A 17,136-nucleotide genomic window follows, 5' to 3' on the forward strand; every position below is an offset into this window, starting at 1 on the left:
CACCCCAGTCAAAGGGGTGTCAATATACTCATCCCTAGGGTGCTCCCCATGCGACAAGCCATTTACACCCTTAGGGGTGTAAAATTTTTTACTGTGCAGGCCTCACACGGGAAACCGCACTTCTGATCGGTTGTCGTCTTCGTTGTGTGCGGTGACGTTCATTTGTTTGATGTCCCGAAGCGGATTTCTCCACAGGCTTCTGCCGATTCATGCTTGGCCGGAAACTGCCTCCGTGTCGTATTTAGCGCCTTAACTTCGCTTTTCCCAAGTTCGAAAGGGAAAACCTGAACGTGGGCAGCTGAAGGCGGGGGGAAAGAGGACATGAGTTTAAGATCATCATCATGAGCCTTTACTGCACGAGAAATCCTTCTGCTGTACAATCCTGGAGGCTAAGCAGAGAAGCTGGAAGTGGGCCTACACTCTAAACACGAATACGCCTAGCTGAATGTAAAAAGGGAGCAAGCCTTTTTCTGGCGTACTTGTTTTACAATAGGGAGTGCGCTGTAGAACATCTTAATCCGCATTTGCTCCTTCCTGTTTAGAGTGTTAGAACTGCTTGGAGAGGCCTGGACAGAGACCGCACGAGTGCATCATCATCATATGTATTTTAGTGTGCGGACATTTAATACAACCTTGTCGAAGACGCTAATTTAAATAAAGATTAGCAAAATTATACGAATTTACGAGCAAAAATAATCTCCTGATTAATGGGAATAAAACAAAAGCTGTATTATCTGGAACTAAAAACAAACATATACCAATCAACAAATCTATCTAATTAAATGCAACACTATTGAAATTGCTTCCAGTATTAAGACACTAGGAGTGATTCTTTAAGAAATTTTGACAAATTATTCCCATGAGTTAAACCTAGAAATTAAGTTTCCACAAGTAATACGGTTAATATATCGAAATTGTCATATGCTTCCACGAAAATTAAGATGTTAATTTATAATTCAATGTTTGCCTCGAGACTGTACTGCTATCATTTATTCTCGTCTACCACAGCTCATGGAACATTGGAAAGACTTTACAGGTCGCAGAAAAGGTTACTTGGTGTGCTAGAAGGATTGCCCATTTCTACTCGTACACCGCACCTTTTTAAAAATACAATGTTACCTTGGTAATCACAATGTTTAACTATATTTTATGCAAAGCACTTAATACGAAAAAGAAAACAGAGTTGCCTTTCAAAACCGTTTACCCAACTTACAGGAAAGCACTACTGTCCGGCAGACATATTACACTGAGCCATAGACAGTTAGCACTTTGAAAACAACGTATGGTTTACAGACACTACAAAACAAATTGCCGAGGTTGCTAAACAGATTACATCAAGAACGCTTACAACTTGAAGAGGTCACATTCAAAGAACCTTGGCAGCATTTAAAAAAAATCTAGGCCGCTTTCTTTTCCGGTTCCCAAGTTTATCCCGTTATTTTTAATTGTGTGTCTGGTTAGTGTCTAGTTTCCGTAGTTCCCGCAATATACCACGTCGCGAAGCAATTTTGCTTTCCCGTCTATGGCTCGGTGTTCTATTTATAAAGCAACTATGACATATAGTCCTGCTTGTGAAGATGCGGCTGCGAAGAGACAATTGAACATCTCCTATGTGATTACCCTGGTTTTGCGACCGAAAGACGTACGCGGGGTTGGCCCTGGACTGCCTCGATCCTCGGCATTTACAAGTGAATAAGATCCTTAGACCATGGCCACAGCATTCGACTGCCATTAAGGCCTACAAGGCATTGTTTTGCTTCCTGAGAGCGACTGGCTTTGAAGGACCAATTGTGACTGTGCCCCTTGCCCCTTCTCTCCTTTTCCCTCATCCCTCTTTCTCAGTGGAGGGCACTGAACGCCTGAACGTTTCAAGCTATATTCAAAAAGTTAATTTATTTATCTCGACTAATTAATCAATAAGAGGAGCGCAAAAATGGCACTTTAACTTTAGATAAACCCTAACAACAACCACGCGATTTCATTTCTGAAGAACGCTTAGTTTTTTTATAAACCTTGGTCCAAGTTAGCTGGGACACCCTGTATACCTATACAAAAGTGTCTTTCATAAAAGATTCCATGATTATTTCTTTGGGTTAGAAGGGCTGTTTCAACAGACCGATGCGACCTGAAGCCGTGCTGAAAATCATGTAGCATATTTATTTTGGTGTATTTATGTTGTCCTCCTTGAATGCATTAATTTCTCCATGCCTTATGAGAATACAGGTAAAATTGAAATAGGGCGGTAGTTATGAAGGTTACTTCTATCGCCTTGTTTAAATATAGGCACCACTTGGGCTTCTTGGAAGTTTTCAGGAAATACACCAGTTGAAGGTATTAGATTGTAGACGTGTGTTAAGACAGGGCAGATCAGTTTAAGTAGATACTTCACACGTGCAATCTGAATTCTGTTGAAACCTTTCAGTTGCCGTTTTTAGTAACATTACTATATGAATACTTCGTCACAGTCTCTCGGGCAAAGAAAGAAAAGAGCCCAAACTGGTATCGTCAGGTGCAGAGGTGCTAGCAGGCTCAAGACTTTCACCACTCTTCAGCACGAGAGAGAGAAAGAGAGAGAAAAGGACGGAAAGGCAGGGAGGTTAACCAGGCGATGCCCAGTTCGCTACCCTACACTTGGGGAGGGGAACAAAGGGAAAAAAGGGAAAAGAGCAGCAATGAAATCAGTTTTCAAAGTGTCCAGCGACCACTATTTCACGGGGATGGCAGAGGGCGCGCACTGAAAACTTAAAGATAATAGACGGGAGTACAACCCCGAGTCCCTTAAATATCTCAGGAGCGCTTTGACCGCTTTCCTATGGGAGGAAGGTTGTGTCGAAGGCCCCAAAACGTTGGACTCTGTTAAAGGACGCGAGTCCAAGTGGTACAGAGTAGCAATTAGGAAACTGCGCTCTTGCTTGAAACGAGGGCAGTCACAGAGGAGGTGTCCGATCGTTTCATAACAACCGCACTGGTCACATGCTGGAGAGTCTGCCATAGCGATGAGATGGGAATGGGCGTTTGTGAACGCCACTCCCAGCCACAGGCGGCACAACAGCGTAGTATCACCGCGGGGGAGGCCGAATGGTATAAGATGTTGAAGCAAGAGATTGAACTGGTGCGAGCGGGGTGTCCAACCTCCAAGGGCAGACCACGACGTTACAGTCAGGTTTCGGGCGAGCAGTTGAAGATGCCTTGTTGCGCCAGCTGTTGTCAGTGGCATGCGGACAGTGTTGGTTGTATTGTGAGCCGATCGAGCAGCATCGTCAGCTAAGGCGTTACATCCCAATAAGAAAAAAACTCTCCCCAGTGTTATCGAGCATGCATGAAAAACACTTTGGGGGGGGAGAGCATTGGTGGATAAATTTAATTAACAGCACGAAAAGTTAATTAAATGTATCCACCAATGCTCTCCCCCCAAAATGTTTTACCTGCATGCTCGATAACACTGGGGAGAGTTTTTTTCATATTAGGATGCAGAAGAGTTCAGCTTTTTCCAGCTTATAACAGATCAGGACATTTTGTCGTTGCAGAACATGTTGATACAGTACGTCTTTAGATTTTTTAACATTGCTGTTAGTTTATTGCGGAATGATTTGAACTCTCTGAATATTAATGGTTCGTTGATAGGTTAGCAGTTCTGAGGCAGCTGCGACTTTGAAGGCTTCATCAATGCATTCCTCGTGGGCGAGATCTGCACTATAGGCACGCACCTGCTATAACACGTGGCGCACACGTGCAGGCAGTCGGGAGGAACAAGCCGCCAAGTTTTTGCTTTAATGCACATTTCCTGCACGGCACCTAAACATCTCTGGTCAATTTTTAAAACTTATTTGTGAGTTTTGCAGACGACAAAGATGGCTGAACCTGCTTAGGAAAAAAAAATGGATCAGATGAATGTTGCTAAGGCTAAAGAGAGACGCGTTGGAGGAAAATGCTTGCACGAATGACTCGGTGTTACTATAAAGTTACTACAGCCTCTGTGCACGAAGTTTTGAGATACTCTCCACCGATTATGTACCTCCCAGTTTCATATTAAAACTCTTGCCACGTGTTGCGTAGCCGAAACATCGCCGATTTTGAGAACGCCATACATACCGGTGTCTCCATGGGCTCGGCAATGTGGTGTGGCCCCCGCACCTTCTGTCGTCGACTGGGCATCGTTCAGGGATGTCATGATGACCAGAGAGCACTGGTGGCATTGAAAACAAGGCGGCTGCTGTAGCAAGACAGCTGCCGACTGGCAGCCTGTGGCAAGTCAATGCCTTTTGAAATGCCCACCTGGAAAGTACAATCAATATTTAAAAAAAAATGTGGTTAATGGTTTATGGGGGTTTAACATCCCAAAGGAACTAAGGCTCTGATGGACGCCGTAGTATAGGGCTCCAGAATTTTTGAACACCTGGGGCCCTTTAACATGCACTCACATCCCACAGTGCATGGGCTTCTAGAATTTCGTCTTCATAGAAATGCAACAACCACCACGGCCAGGATCGAACCCGCATTTATTGTTTTGATTACCGAAGAGGGGCCAGTAATAAAACCATTGCTAGGACGTCCAAGTTGATGGAATAAAACAGCATGAAGCAATTCTCACGCAAGTATGAAGCAGCAAACAAAAACCATGGACAAGAAATTGAATACATTGTGTTTAATGCAGCCATGTTTAAAGAATGTCTAATTGTCAGTAGTGAAGGAGTTCCAGAGGATGTGTGGGTGTTTTGAAATAAATGCTTGCTTTAGGAGACTTTAACGCATCGCCATGAGCACTCATTTTAGGAGATGGGATTCTTGGTATGAGCGTGCACCGAGTTTCATTTGCACTGTAATGGGGCGACGCGCATGGATGGCCACAGTCGTCCTTCCAGCGGTGCTGCTCAGCAGGCCAGCGTTCGAAAGCGCAAACACGAACTTCGTTAGCTTCGGCTTCGTCCTCCTTTCTCTCCTTTGCCGGCGCTAGCTGCTGGGGCACCAAACCCCAACTCTTTTGCGTACAGCACGCATATGTGCGCTGCAGTGTACGGAGAGAACGAAGTTTACGCGTATGATTTAATTCGTATAACTTTTGCGACTTCTACAGAAACCGCAGGCATTATCAGAGCTCGCGTCATTCTACTGCGCATGTAGGATTCAAAGGGAGCAACTTAACCTCACCTCCTGCACCGCAGCCGCCTGTGGCTGGCCGCGGATGCACCGCAGTGAGTTGCATCCGCTGACGTGACGATGTGCGTGCAAAGGCCTGCTTCAGCTGGAGTGATTAAGCCAGGCATTGGCTTCCAAGGAAGACAACCAGACTGGAAGGCAGAAGTGAAGCCAAGACTTAGAAATGCAACACCGAGTAGCTTGGGCATTACGGCTAGACGAATTGCATATTACGCGAGACTGACAACATTGTAGGTTTTTCATTACGGTAATTGTGCTCTTGGGTAGTCCCCAAAGTGAACTATATTTGAAATATAGGAGGAGTAATTAATCATCAGCATCCACAGAAGTGCAGCTTTAGGGCTCCAAATAAGGCGAATTGAAGTGGGAGTAACTGGTGTTAAATGGGAGTAACTGGTTCCAGTTGGAAGCCATCTGGTTGCACATTGAAACCCAGTCTGGCCATGTGGGAATTAAATGAGTCTAGTTTGCTACCAACTTTAATTTCAAGGTCTAGTGCCACATGGGTGGAACTGGGAACCAACTGGGAAGTAAGTGGTTCCTTTTGTGGGTAGAGTGGGGCAGAAAAATTCTCACTGAGGGCCAACTGGGCAGAACTAGTCATGGGTAAAAAACAAATTGGAAGTTTTAACGCGCTAGCATTAAACAACGGACCACTTCTTAAGAAAGCACTCCGTAATTGTATGTGCCATACTGACAAACACACGGAATTTTATGTTAGGTGACCGCCTTTGTTTAACTACTTTTCAAGATCCTCAGTGTAAGTATCTTGCTCAGGTCGTAATTCCTCCATGTGTGCCTTCTCTTTCTACTGTTCATGCATGACTCACGCAGAGCTTGTTTAGCATCAGAAATATGGAGAACGGAGCGAAGCACGCATGCCTTTCCGCAGTGGCGTTGTCGTAGCATTGCAAGGATAACATAGAACACATTTATTTCTCTCCCGGTTGATTCTTATTCTAAATGACAAAAAACAAGCTTTTTGTTGCTGAGGAAGTGGAAAAAGTGACCATTTAATATTTTGCTTCCACTAACAGAAATGCAACAAACTCCTAACATTAAGGGGATGTCATGATAGGGGAAGTTCCTCGCCAACCCCAAACGTCGTGCATGCGTTTGATTAGGTGGACTGAGCGTCAGCTTTGCGAGTGGAGATCTCGAAACAAAGGCTTGTGACAAGCATTCCACCGAGTGCAAGAGCCTAAACTCTGACTGCCTTTATGTTTCCGAACTACTTCGCTGACTTCCCGAGATGAGAAGGAAGGTTATGAACTAGGTGTACAGCTTGCTGCGCGTTGAATAAATGGACTGCCTATGTTTCAGCAGCATGCCTAACTAGTTTCAGCGATGTCAATGCCCATCCTGCATTAGTTTAGGCTTGCACTATGTGCCTCAAATTCCACATGCTGGAGCATGGGCGACGGAGCTATGGCCGCGTCTACTGCGTGCACAAAGCTACTGGCAGTCTTCCTCACCTTCAGGACGCCTTTCCCGCCTAAGTGGGCAGGGAATGGCCGCTGGACAGGATTCGGAGGTTAGCGTTGCTCACGTGATTATAACAGCCCCAGTCAAAGCAGGCGCATCTTTCTCCCACACTTGTGGTTGGCCCGCCACACAGTCACACTGTCCATCAAGAGAGAACGTTAGTGGCATGGTTCGAGCTCGCGTGGGTCGATATTAAAGAACAATGAAAAAAAAAGGTTTTTATTGCAGCATCAACGTTACTGGCTATAATTGCAGTCACATTTAAATTATGGGTTTAACATCCCGAAACGACGCATGGGATATGAGCAACGTAGTTGTCGAGGGTTTCTAATTAATTTATACTACCTGCGTCGCTGTAAAATGTGTTAATATCGCAGAGGGCTTGCGTACCTTTTAGTGCAACAGAATGCATATTAATTTCGACTACACACCCGTATGTACTGCTGAGTGGGTAATGCAGCATCAGAAAGGAGCATAATTATTCACCAAGAGAATGTCAGAGGTAGAGCAAAGTTATCCACATACCCATCATCGTGGTTACTCCGTGAGGCTGACGTTAAACATTAGCAGCAGTCATCTGCAGAAGAAACGATGTGGAATTAGCACATGTGCTAACTCACCTGCATTAAACAAACCCAATAGTGCGCTTTGCCTACGGTGTCGGTAGTGTTTCTTTTGACCAGTTCAGGAAAGTCACCATACAGAGGCCAAGAGTAACCAAATATCGCCAATCTTTTCTATCAGCGCCAAATTTGTCACCATTGGTGTGCAATCATGTACGCCATGTGATTGCACATAGGAAACAGTTGATGTTAATTTTGTGGAGAAGGTCCCTAGGACCAACATACCTTGACGAAATTTTGCCCCGCTGCCGCTATCTAAACATCACTGTCAGAACTGCCACGATTATCTCCAGCTCTATATAGTTTCGGTGTTCGGTTTCCGTCAAGGCTGCTCGCGAAAAAAGCGCTCCGACGTACCTTTTGAAATCGGCGGCAGAAGGGTGGTTTAAGGAAAAGAACACATACGAACAGTGCCTCCAGACTTCAGCACTGCCTTACGTACACACAAAAAACTGCTGCGAAAGTTACAGCACTGTTTCCTAGCCTTGAGCGCTTCCTGTTGTTTTAAAAATAATAGCGTTCAACTGAGGAAGTGCTAACGAGGCTTTTAACTCGGCAGCTGCCGTACAAATGCCATTTACCTCGAGAACAGAAAATTATGAGAGTCCTTATTATTTAAAACACAAATACTATTTTTATCAAAGTGCACCTTATATGTCCAGAAGAGCTATGGCATTTTATTGCTCTTGACATTTTGAGCACGCCCCAACTCTCTTGAGATGTATTTTGGGTGGATATTTCGTGTAAGTTTTTTTAACAGGCTAGCACTACACTCTTCTGTGGTGGAAATGCCGGCCTGTCTACGGTTGAAGCCTCGACCTGTGAGCTGCCACCTGCCATGGTTTGCACGTAGATGGCGCCAGCACTAGGTGGGTCACTAAACAAAGAACCGCTATATATCCTGGAGAAGTGTGGTGGTGTCTTCGTAAAGGAGGAAAACCGGTTTGTGGCTGCTGGAGCCCCACGTAAAAGACCAATACCTCACACATCAATTGTAGCCGAGTGTTAAGGAGGATTGCGTTCCTAGGGCAACCGAGTGAAAAAAAAACATGACCGGTTTCATGGCAGCTGCAGCCCACTGAAATGGCCGAAACCGCGTCGTGCCAGCTGCAGCCCACATTGTTTCGAAAAGCACCTTAAGTAATCTTCATGAAGGGTGCATACATATTGTGCGATTGCATCTGTGTCGCACATCTTTCAACAAGTAAATAGACGGTTAATTTTTGCAGCGAAGTAGCACATTGCACCACCACTCAGAGAGCATCGTAATCGGCGCCTCCGGACAAGCAAATCACCTGGTAACGTGTTGTCAAACACCTTCGGGAAGACGTCATACATTGCATCGCAGATTAGACAGGCGGCCAGAACAAGCGCATTATTTTTATTCGGAGGAGAGCAATATTTCCTCTTCGTGCTTGGGAGCCAAGGTTTATCTTCATTTCTCGAGCATTTTTGATATGTTTCATGATAGGCCTCTAGATGCAAAGTCATGGGTACACGCTGGTGACAAAAGGATTCCGCTATGGATACAGTGGTCCATCATGACCGGCACTACAAAAAAATGTGTATTTTAATTTGAAAGCAGTGCCACTGGGGCAATGGAAAAATCCTGGCTCCCACCTGTTTATCATTCCCAAAATGCCAATCATCCGCCATGCAGTGCAGGACACCACCATGGACTAATCCTAGTTAATCGCGACATTTTCTGTAATAGGCAGTTTCTTAGTGCACTTCAATGCGATATTTTATTTGCGGTTATAAGTGGTTGCACCAACGTATCAGTTTTTCTTAAATAACCAATGTATCAATTTTTTTTTCAAAGTTATTTGCATTTCTTGCATACAGCAAACATTCTGCTACTGCTAGTTGTCATTATTTTTATTATCATGGAGCAACCAAAAATTTCCTGCGATGAACTCAGCATCTGAAAACTTGAGCTGGTGTGGGCGTCATTTATAAAAACATGCTTTTTATTTCTTATTCCGGTTGTAATTTGCATCGTGTAAATCAAGAAAAAGCAAGCCAAATGTTGTTTCCAACCTGACAATTGCCTGTCCTTCCTGAACAATCAAACAAGCTTATACATTAAATCAATAAAACATAGTATCGAACACTTAGAGAGCGCGCGATAATAAAACACCAACTGCACCCAAGATGTGCGCACTGACTGGACAAATTCAGACTGGCTGCTCCCTACGCCAACAGCACACACACTGCGTCACTTCTACGCTTAGTGATATGGCCCGCGGAGAATAGTGTACATATTGGGCATTGGCAGGAATTTAATGACAGCCTTGTGTTGACACAAATATTATTTAGTTATTTTGGAATAGGGTTGAGCACAACAAATGACTAGAGCTCGAGGCAGGCGCATGATTCGTTCTCACTCACAGGACAGCATAAGAACACTGTAACTTGTGATAAGGTATCACACCAGGGCGATACCGCAAACCTCATGGATAGTAAGTACAATTGTATATCAATGGCTAGACGCTGTCGAACCAAGCAGCTTAAATGCCAGGTTTTTAGATTTGATCGGCCTTACGATATGTACGTCAGAGTATTAGCAAGTTCGGAAAGCTAACTCAGTGCAACGGGAGGCTTTGTTGTGGCCAGGAAAACCAGCGTACTTCAGCGGGCCACGCGTGTAAAGTGAGCTTGGAACTGGGCCATGCACCCACGTGGCACCTAGCTTCCATGGCACCCACGTGATGCACCCCTTCAGGCGTTCCAGAAGCCCATATCGTCCCCCTCGGCAGAGAGAATTCCGTCGCCACAGGCTCTGGCTACTACTGCCTGCGTCGAGGATAACAGGCATCCTCCCGCTTTCAGTGTAGAACCAGAGCCTCCGAGGTACGGAGGCAAAATTTTGTCGGAATAAGAGATAACCACGAAAGTATCTTAATTTCGTCACTGCCTGGAAGCATGCGCTCCACTGAAACAAGCAATGTGATGGAATAACGTCTTAGAAGCGCAATCACAAAATATAATTACACCTTCGCATGGCGCACAATGTTCTACACTGTCATACATTCTGAATGATATCATTATCATAATTATGTGTGTGTGACAAAACGGTTGTCACGGTGTACGAGTAGACCAGGAAATTCCAAAGGACATGGTGCAGCATGTGCTGCATGTGGGACTGCCAAGATATCAAGTTTTTAAGTGGTTTTGTTCTGGCGCCAACTTTTTAGAGCAGCTCTATATTCTAATCGACATTTAGAAGGAGATAAGACTCCTTTCAATGTGTACTGAATTTATATTCGCTTAGACCTTTGTTTTACGGACATGTGAAAAAGTGATCTCTCTTTGCTCTTCCCCTTTCTCCCTCTCCCTCCGTTCCCCTTCCTAAGTGTACGATAACACACTAGGTGTCGGCTACTTAACCTCTCTGCCTTCCCGTTCATCTCTCACTCTCTCTCTAGCCTTTTTTCCTTGGCTCAAACGAAGAAAGGTATAATCCATGCGTCCGAGAGGGCGTTAACGACTCCACCATCTTAGGCGAGGAGGAGAAAGATTCTGGTCTGGCACCTGCACTGGGTACAATGCGCAACAATGTCAAAGCGAACATAAACGCAGCTCATACCGAGACAGGGATAATTTTAAGAGAGCAAAGTACTGGGAATTAGCTTTGGGACCAGTTAGACATACGTGGACAAGAATGCAATTTAGCTATCACCTAAGGAGGAAATTTGGGCTATACTCGGGCACGATGTATTTGACGTTCGTAGGGGCTGATTCGATAAAGATACTTCACGGATGATGAAGCCATGTATCGCGCTGGCATATAGGAGACTGTAGTGTTACTTCTGTCTGTTAAGACAAAGCAGCCAATGCATTTTAGTGCAATGATTTTTAAAGCTCACCTGGGCCGGTATAATGGAGGTGTTCACAAAGTGGATATATCAAAAGAAAGTGCCACAAAGAGGGCTTATACTTCTCTTTTTTTTATTGAAATAAATACTTTGGCACTATTACTTATTGAATGGCAAGCTGTGCATAGGTGGAGACCAAGCTACAGGTAATGGCAGTACCACTGGAGTCAGCGATGGGGATATCTTGCACACACTTTGTAGACACGAGTGCCGATCACTCGCTATTGGAGACCACCACTAGAGCTTTGATGCGCTTATGAAATGTTGAATTCGAGGTCAGGTAAGTTGCCTCTACAAAGGCAGATCCAACTTGCCATTTTTTCTAGCAAAAGCATGTATCTTCGTCAATCTTTATTCCCAGAAATGATATTTCATTGCCATCCGGTCTTTCTGATGAGCATGGTGAAATTTCACGACTAGAATTGAAGGTGCTCAAGTCCGAATTGTGGTATACTTAAAGGCTGCGTAGTTTTCGCTGTCATTGGCATCCAATACCGGCATCAACACAGTCGCCGCTGCCGAGCGAGAGCTGAGTGAGACGGCTGAGATCTCGGGGCAGCCCAACGGCCATCGTGTCCCCGCTCTTAATCCTATCCGCCCACCTAACTTTTCGCAACACCCTGCTATGCCCACCTTCTCTTAGAATCGATTCCTTTACTCCTTGTTGGAAAACTCTCAAGAAATACGAAAAAACCAAAAATGTGGAAGAAAGCCCACATCAAGGCAAAGGTTAGCGCAGGGAAAACAAACGGAAAATAAAAGGAAAGAGAAAACAAATTAAAAATAAAAAAGAAAGGGGCCAACGTCAATGACAAAAGCTACACAAAAACCAATTAGACAAGAACCAGCGGATATATCTTCCCTTTGCAATATATGTCCCTATATCCAAGCCTATTTCTTCTTGATTTTGACTAGGATGTCATTACCCGCGTTTGTTTCCTATTGTAATTATTTCAATTTTGTAATTATTATCTTCATAAATGTTAGTAATAAAAGGAAATATTTACCTTTAATAAAGCTATAAGATATAGGCAATAAAGCAGTAGGCAATAAAGCCACAATATTATAGCTTTTTTTAAAGTTGAGCTAGTTATGATCAAGGAAAGAACGAACCAGAAGCGCAGTAACCTGTCTCTTCATCCCACTAGGTTTTGAACGTTAGGTTTTAAGTACCAAAGAAAGAACACAGGAGAAACGGAGGAGCCTGCCTCGCCATACCACGAGCTCCCCAAGGTTAGGTTTGGTGTTAGTAGCAAAGAATAAGCACAGCAGAAATACAGAAACCTGTCTCTTCATGCCACTAGACTTTTAAAGGTTAGGTTAGTTATTAGTAGCAAAAGAAGGTTTGGTTTATGGGGTTTAACGTCCCAAAGCGACTGATGCTATGAGAGACGCAGTAGCAAAAGAAAGAACAAAGGTGAAACGCAGTAACATGTAGTAGCAAAAGAAAGAACACAGGAGAAACGCAGTAACCTGTCTCATCATGCCACTATCTTTTGAACGTTAATCCAGTTGCATCATCTTTTAAATAGCAATAATTATGACCTATCACAAGGTTTATAGCATTCTTAAAATAAAACAGCACAACATTTTCTTGCAAAGAAGTAAGTGCAGCTGATGAAGACAGCTTTATAACTTTCTCGCAGAAAAATGAAAATAAATCAAACGCTGTACATAACACCAACGTCTCACTAAAGAGATGTTTTGCGCCGATTATGCACTTTCAGTTTCTTAGTCACATTGATTAAGCTGAACATCAGTGATGGATATTAACAATATGAGCGCGCTTAGTGACATCTACCGGAAGAAAGGCTTGTAAGTTTGACCCCCTATTTATTTCAGGTAAAACCATGCATGATGATTCCAGTGGAGAAAACGGCAGTGCAGTACACGCAACGTAATTCACGATTTGCGTAAACTTGATTTTGAGTTTCGAGCTGGCGATTTTAAGTTATTACGAAATTCTGCATATTCGAGCCCATGTCTGAAGTTTTTTGTTGTGCCCTTCAGACCGTGGATCACCGAGTCGTGTTTGTATCTGCTACGTGGAAAAGTCACGTGCAACCGCACTCACTTTCAGCCAATATTTCTGCACGGCCGAGTCAGTAGGGGCTGCTGGACGACAGCCGACCGTCGGCGGCATCTGCGTGATGATAACACTCCAGACGCAAGAGGCGCCCGCGGTATGGACGGAGGGCTTGGCCAAGGGCTCGAGCTGCCAATCATGACAAAATAAGAAGAACGTCAGTGACCCACTTACGGCAAATTTAACTTCCGCAGTATTCCAAAAAAAAAAAACCACACCAGGCGGTGTTTTAACGTCCGGAAGCGACTCAGGCTACAGGGGGACACAGTAGTGAATGACTGGGGGTAAATCTCCAGTAAATCTCCCCTCTCCATTAACAACATATTCAGAGATATTACAGCATTTGGGCCTTGAAAGACAGACGCCCCCGAGGCCCACTAACGCTCTCAGTAAATAAGAAGAATGCCACCTTCGAATGCTACAAACTATGCCGTTTAATAATCCAGCTAAGCTTCACGCCAGTGAGCCCGAGTACTTTTCGGCACAGTGCAAGCTTTGTGGCCAGAAGGCAAACTTATACCATATGGTATGGGCTTGTCAGGCAAACAACAGTATTGACATCATAAATCAGCCAACGCGGGAGAGCTGGTAGGCGGCCCTGTCCAGCTCCGACATGGAGGAACAACGAGCCCCCGTCGCAAGAGCACGGGCAGCGGATTTTACCAACGGCGTCCCAGACTAGGGACCCGATCAGCCTTCCCTTAAACTAAGTCATTGTGGCTTTAAATAAACGTTTTCATCATCATCATCGGCCGGATTGAAAAAAAGAGTCCTGCAGTTCAGCACGGAGTGCAGTAACCACCGAGTTGTAATAAAGTGGCTTGTGTTATAACGTGCACATTACATGGAAAAAAAAAACTACGCCTCATAGCATGTACGTTACGTGCATTTTTTTTACGGAGCAAAAAAGCTGCAAATACCAAAGTGATATCCCAGTGATTACTAAATGAAAACAGAACAAAATATTCATATTCATCTTCAGGAAATCAGAATGCCTTAAAAGCAATGAAAGGCAGCAGGCTAGGATATACGCATATGATCCGCATCGCAGGAATACTTATGGACTAAAAACGCGAAAACTGCCGCATGATTCAGGAATGTGGTGCATTTTGCTGTATAGTATTCGTCAGGGCTATGGAGTGTAATAAATTTCGAAGTCCTAGTTCTCACCGAAGCCAGACCTCTTATGCACGGATGCAACCCTGCAGACAAAGGGCACAAGAATGACTGAGTCCACTCTCTGAGGGCCCCGGGAAATGAAACCATCGGTGTTGATGCTAGTCTCACGCCACTAGAGTTTCAAGATTAGGCTAGTTGCTACTATCAAAAGAAAGAACACAGCAGAAATGAAGTTACCATTCACTTCAGGTGACTAGTTTTTGAAGGTTAGGTTAGTTATTAGTAGCAAAGAAAGTACACAGGAGAGCTGCAGTCACCTGTATCGTTATGCCACAAGTTTCTGAAGGTTACTTTAGTTATTAGTAGCAAGGAAAGGCCACAGCAAAATGCAATAACGTGTCTAATCATGGGACCAGCATTTTTAAGCACAAGAGAAAGGCAGGAACATGTCTCGTAATGTGGTAGCTATTAGTAGCAACAAAAAACACAGCAGAAACGCAGTAACTTCTGTGTTCATGCCACTAGCTATCCTAGGTTAGGTTAGCTATTAGTAGAAAGAAAGAACACAGCAGAAACACAGTAACCTGTCTCCTCATGCAACTAGCTTTTGAAGGTTAGGTTAGTTATTAGTAGCTAAGAAAGGACACAGTATGTTATGAATGCAGTAACCTGTCTCGTCATGCCACTAGGTTTTGAAGGTGAGGTTAGTTATTAGTAGCAAGGAAAAAACACAGCGGGAACCCAGCCACCTGTGTCATCATGCCACTATCTTCTGAAGGTTAATCCAGTTGCAACATCCTGTAAATAGCAAAAATTGTGACCCCTCGCTCGGTTCATAGCATCCTTATAATGAAACAGCACAACTTTTTCTTGCAGAGAAGTAGGTAGAGCTCATGAAGACAGCTTTATCACTTTCTCGCAGAAAACTGAAAATAAAGGAAACGCAGTACATAACACCAAAATCTCAATAAAGAGATGTTTTGCGCCAAACGTGCACTTTCAGTTTCTTAGCTACATTGATTCAGCTGAACATCGGAGGTGGATATTAAGAATACGAGCATGCTCAGAGACATCCACCGCAAAAAAAAACTTGTTAGTTCTCCCCCCCCCCTCCCCTGTATTTCAGGCAAAACCATGCACGATTATTCTAGTGAGGAAACTGTTAAGCTGAGCAGTGCAGTATTTCACGATTTGCGGAAATGTGATTTTCAGTTTTATGCTGTGGATTTTAAGTTATTACCAATTTCTGCATATGTCTAGCCTTGACTGCAGTTTTTCAGTGGTGCCCTTCAGACCATGGACCACAGAGTCGTCTTTGCATCTGCTACGTACAAAATCATGTGCAACCGTACTCACTTTCGGCCATTATTTCTGCATGGCCGAGTCAGTAGCGGCTGCTGGACGACAGCCGGCCTTCGGCGGCACCCACGTGATGATAACAGTCCAGACACAAGAGGCGTCCGCGGCTTGGACGACGGGCTGGATAGGAGCTCGAGCTGCCAATCACGACGAAAAAACAAGAACTCCAATGACTCAGTTACTGAAAATTTACCTTCGCGGTGTTCAAAAAAAAAAATACAACAGGCGGTGATTTAACGTCCGAAGCGACGCGGGCTACGGGGGACACAGTAGTGAATGGCTCAGGGCAAATCTGGATGCCGGGGGTTTAGAAATGTGCAGTGATTTCGCAAAGGAGGCGGGCGCTTTTTCGTTTTGCTTCCGACGAAACTCTGTCGTCTCGACCGGATTGAAAAAGGAGTCCTCCAGTTCACCATGGAGCACTGTAACCACCGAGTTGTAATGAAATGGTTTCTGTTACAACGTGCACATTACATGAATAAACTGCGCATCATAGTATGTACATTATGTACATAGTATGTACAGTATGCTCGTTTCATTTATTCCTACTACTCACGTTTTGCTAGCGTCACAGCGTTAAAAGCTCGTGCTGGTCTTCACAGCGTTTCCCATTGTCGTAAACTCTCCCGATTAACTCTTTTTCACAAAATTTACCGTCATCCACTGCTTCACCACGATTTCTTTCACTTACCCACAGCAGTGTTTCCACGCCGTGACCATCCTTTCAAGATCAAACGCATCACATGTCACACTTCAAGTTTTGCCAAATCATTCATACCCAAAACCATTATTGCTTGGAACCGGCTGCCTTCCACAATCGCAACTGAAACTAACGCGACATCATTTCATGAACTTTTAAAAAATCAAAGCGATGTGTAGTTTTCTTCTAGTTCTGTTCTGTTCACCGTACTGTGTTTGAGTTTCGCTTTTCGTTCTGTTTATTCCGATGTTTTTATTTGTTTTTTTTTCTTTTTTTGCGTCTTGTTTTTGCGCCACATTTCTATTGTTGCTGACTACCAGTTATTGCTCTTTTCTTGCTTCTTTTTCTGCCCTATTACTCATGTTAAATGTTCCTTCTATGTATAAAATTTGCAATTTTTACCACCATCTATGTAATACCCTCGTGAAGAGGGCCTTTAGACGTATCTTAAAATAAAGAAATAAATAAAATTATGTGCGTTTTTTTACGCAGCAAGAAAACTGCAAATACCAAAAAGTGATATCCCAGCGATTACTAAAGGGGAACAGGACAAATATTCACATTCATCTTCAGGAAATAAGAATGCCTTAAAAGTGATGAAACGCAGCAGGCTAGGGTCTACCCAGGAACGATGCACATCGCACGAATACTTATGAACGAAAAACGCGGAAACTGCCGCATGATTCAGGAATGTGGTGCATTTTGCTGTATAGTAATTGTCAGTGCTAT

The 17,136-nt window shown here is 44.0% G+C and overlaps 1 protein-coding gene across 8 annotated transcripts in view; it reads right to left on the minus strand.

Moving 5' to 3' along the window:
* The window catches only part of LOC149347442 (uncharacterized), a 197,452-nt gene that overhangs the window by 149,633 nt on the left and 30,683 nt on the right, over positions 1–17,136 (minus strand). For 2 of the 8 annotated variants that reach the window (XM_089587108.1, XM_089587105.1), the window contains 6 exons: positions 15,705–15,844; positions 13,218–13,358; positions 7,168–7,219; positions 6,633–6,780; positions 5,149–5,288; positions 4,177–4,186 (listed from right to left, as the gene is read on the minus strand). Coding sequence is in view for 4 of the 8 variants with exons in the window: in XM_089587111.1 (XP_089443237.1) it covers positions 4,093–4,155 (63 nt within the window). In the remaining 4 variants the exon portion in view is untranslated. The other 6 variants (XM_089587110.1, XM_089587109.1, XM_089587111.1 and 3 more) reach the window with 5 other exon arrangements.

The sequence above is a fragment of the Amblyomma mixtum genome, chromosome 4 (genome assembly GCF_055824585.1).
Source record: "Amblyomma mixtum isolate Tamu chromosome 4, ASM5582458v1, whole genome shotgun sequence".
NCBI classification, from domain to species: domain Eukaryota; kingdom Metazoa; phylum Arthropoda; class Arachnida; order Ixodida; family Ixodidae; genus Amblyomma; species Amblyomma mixtum.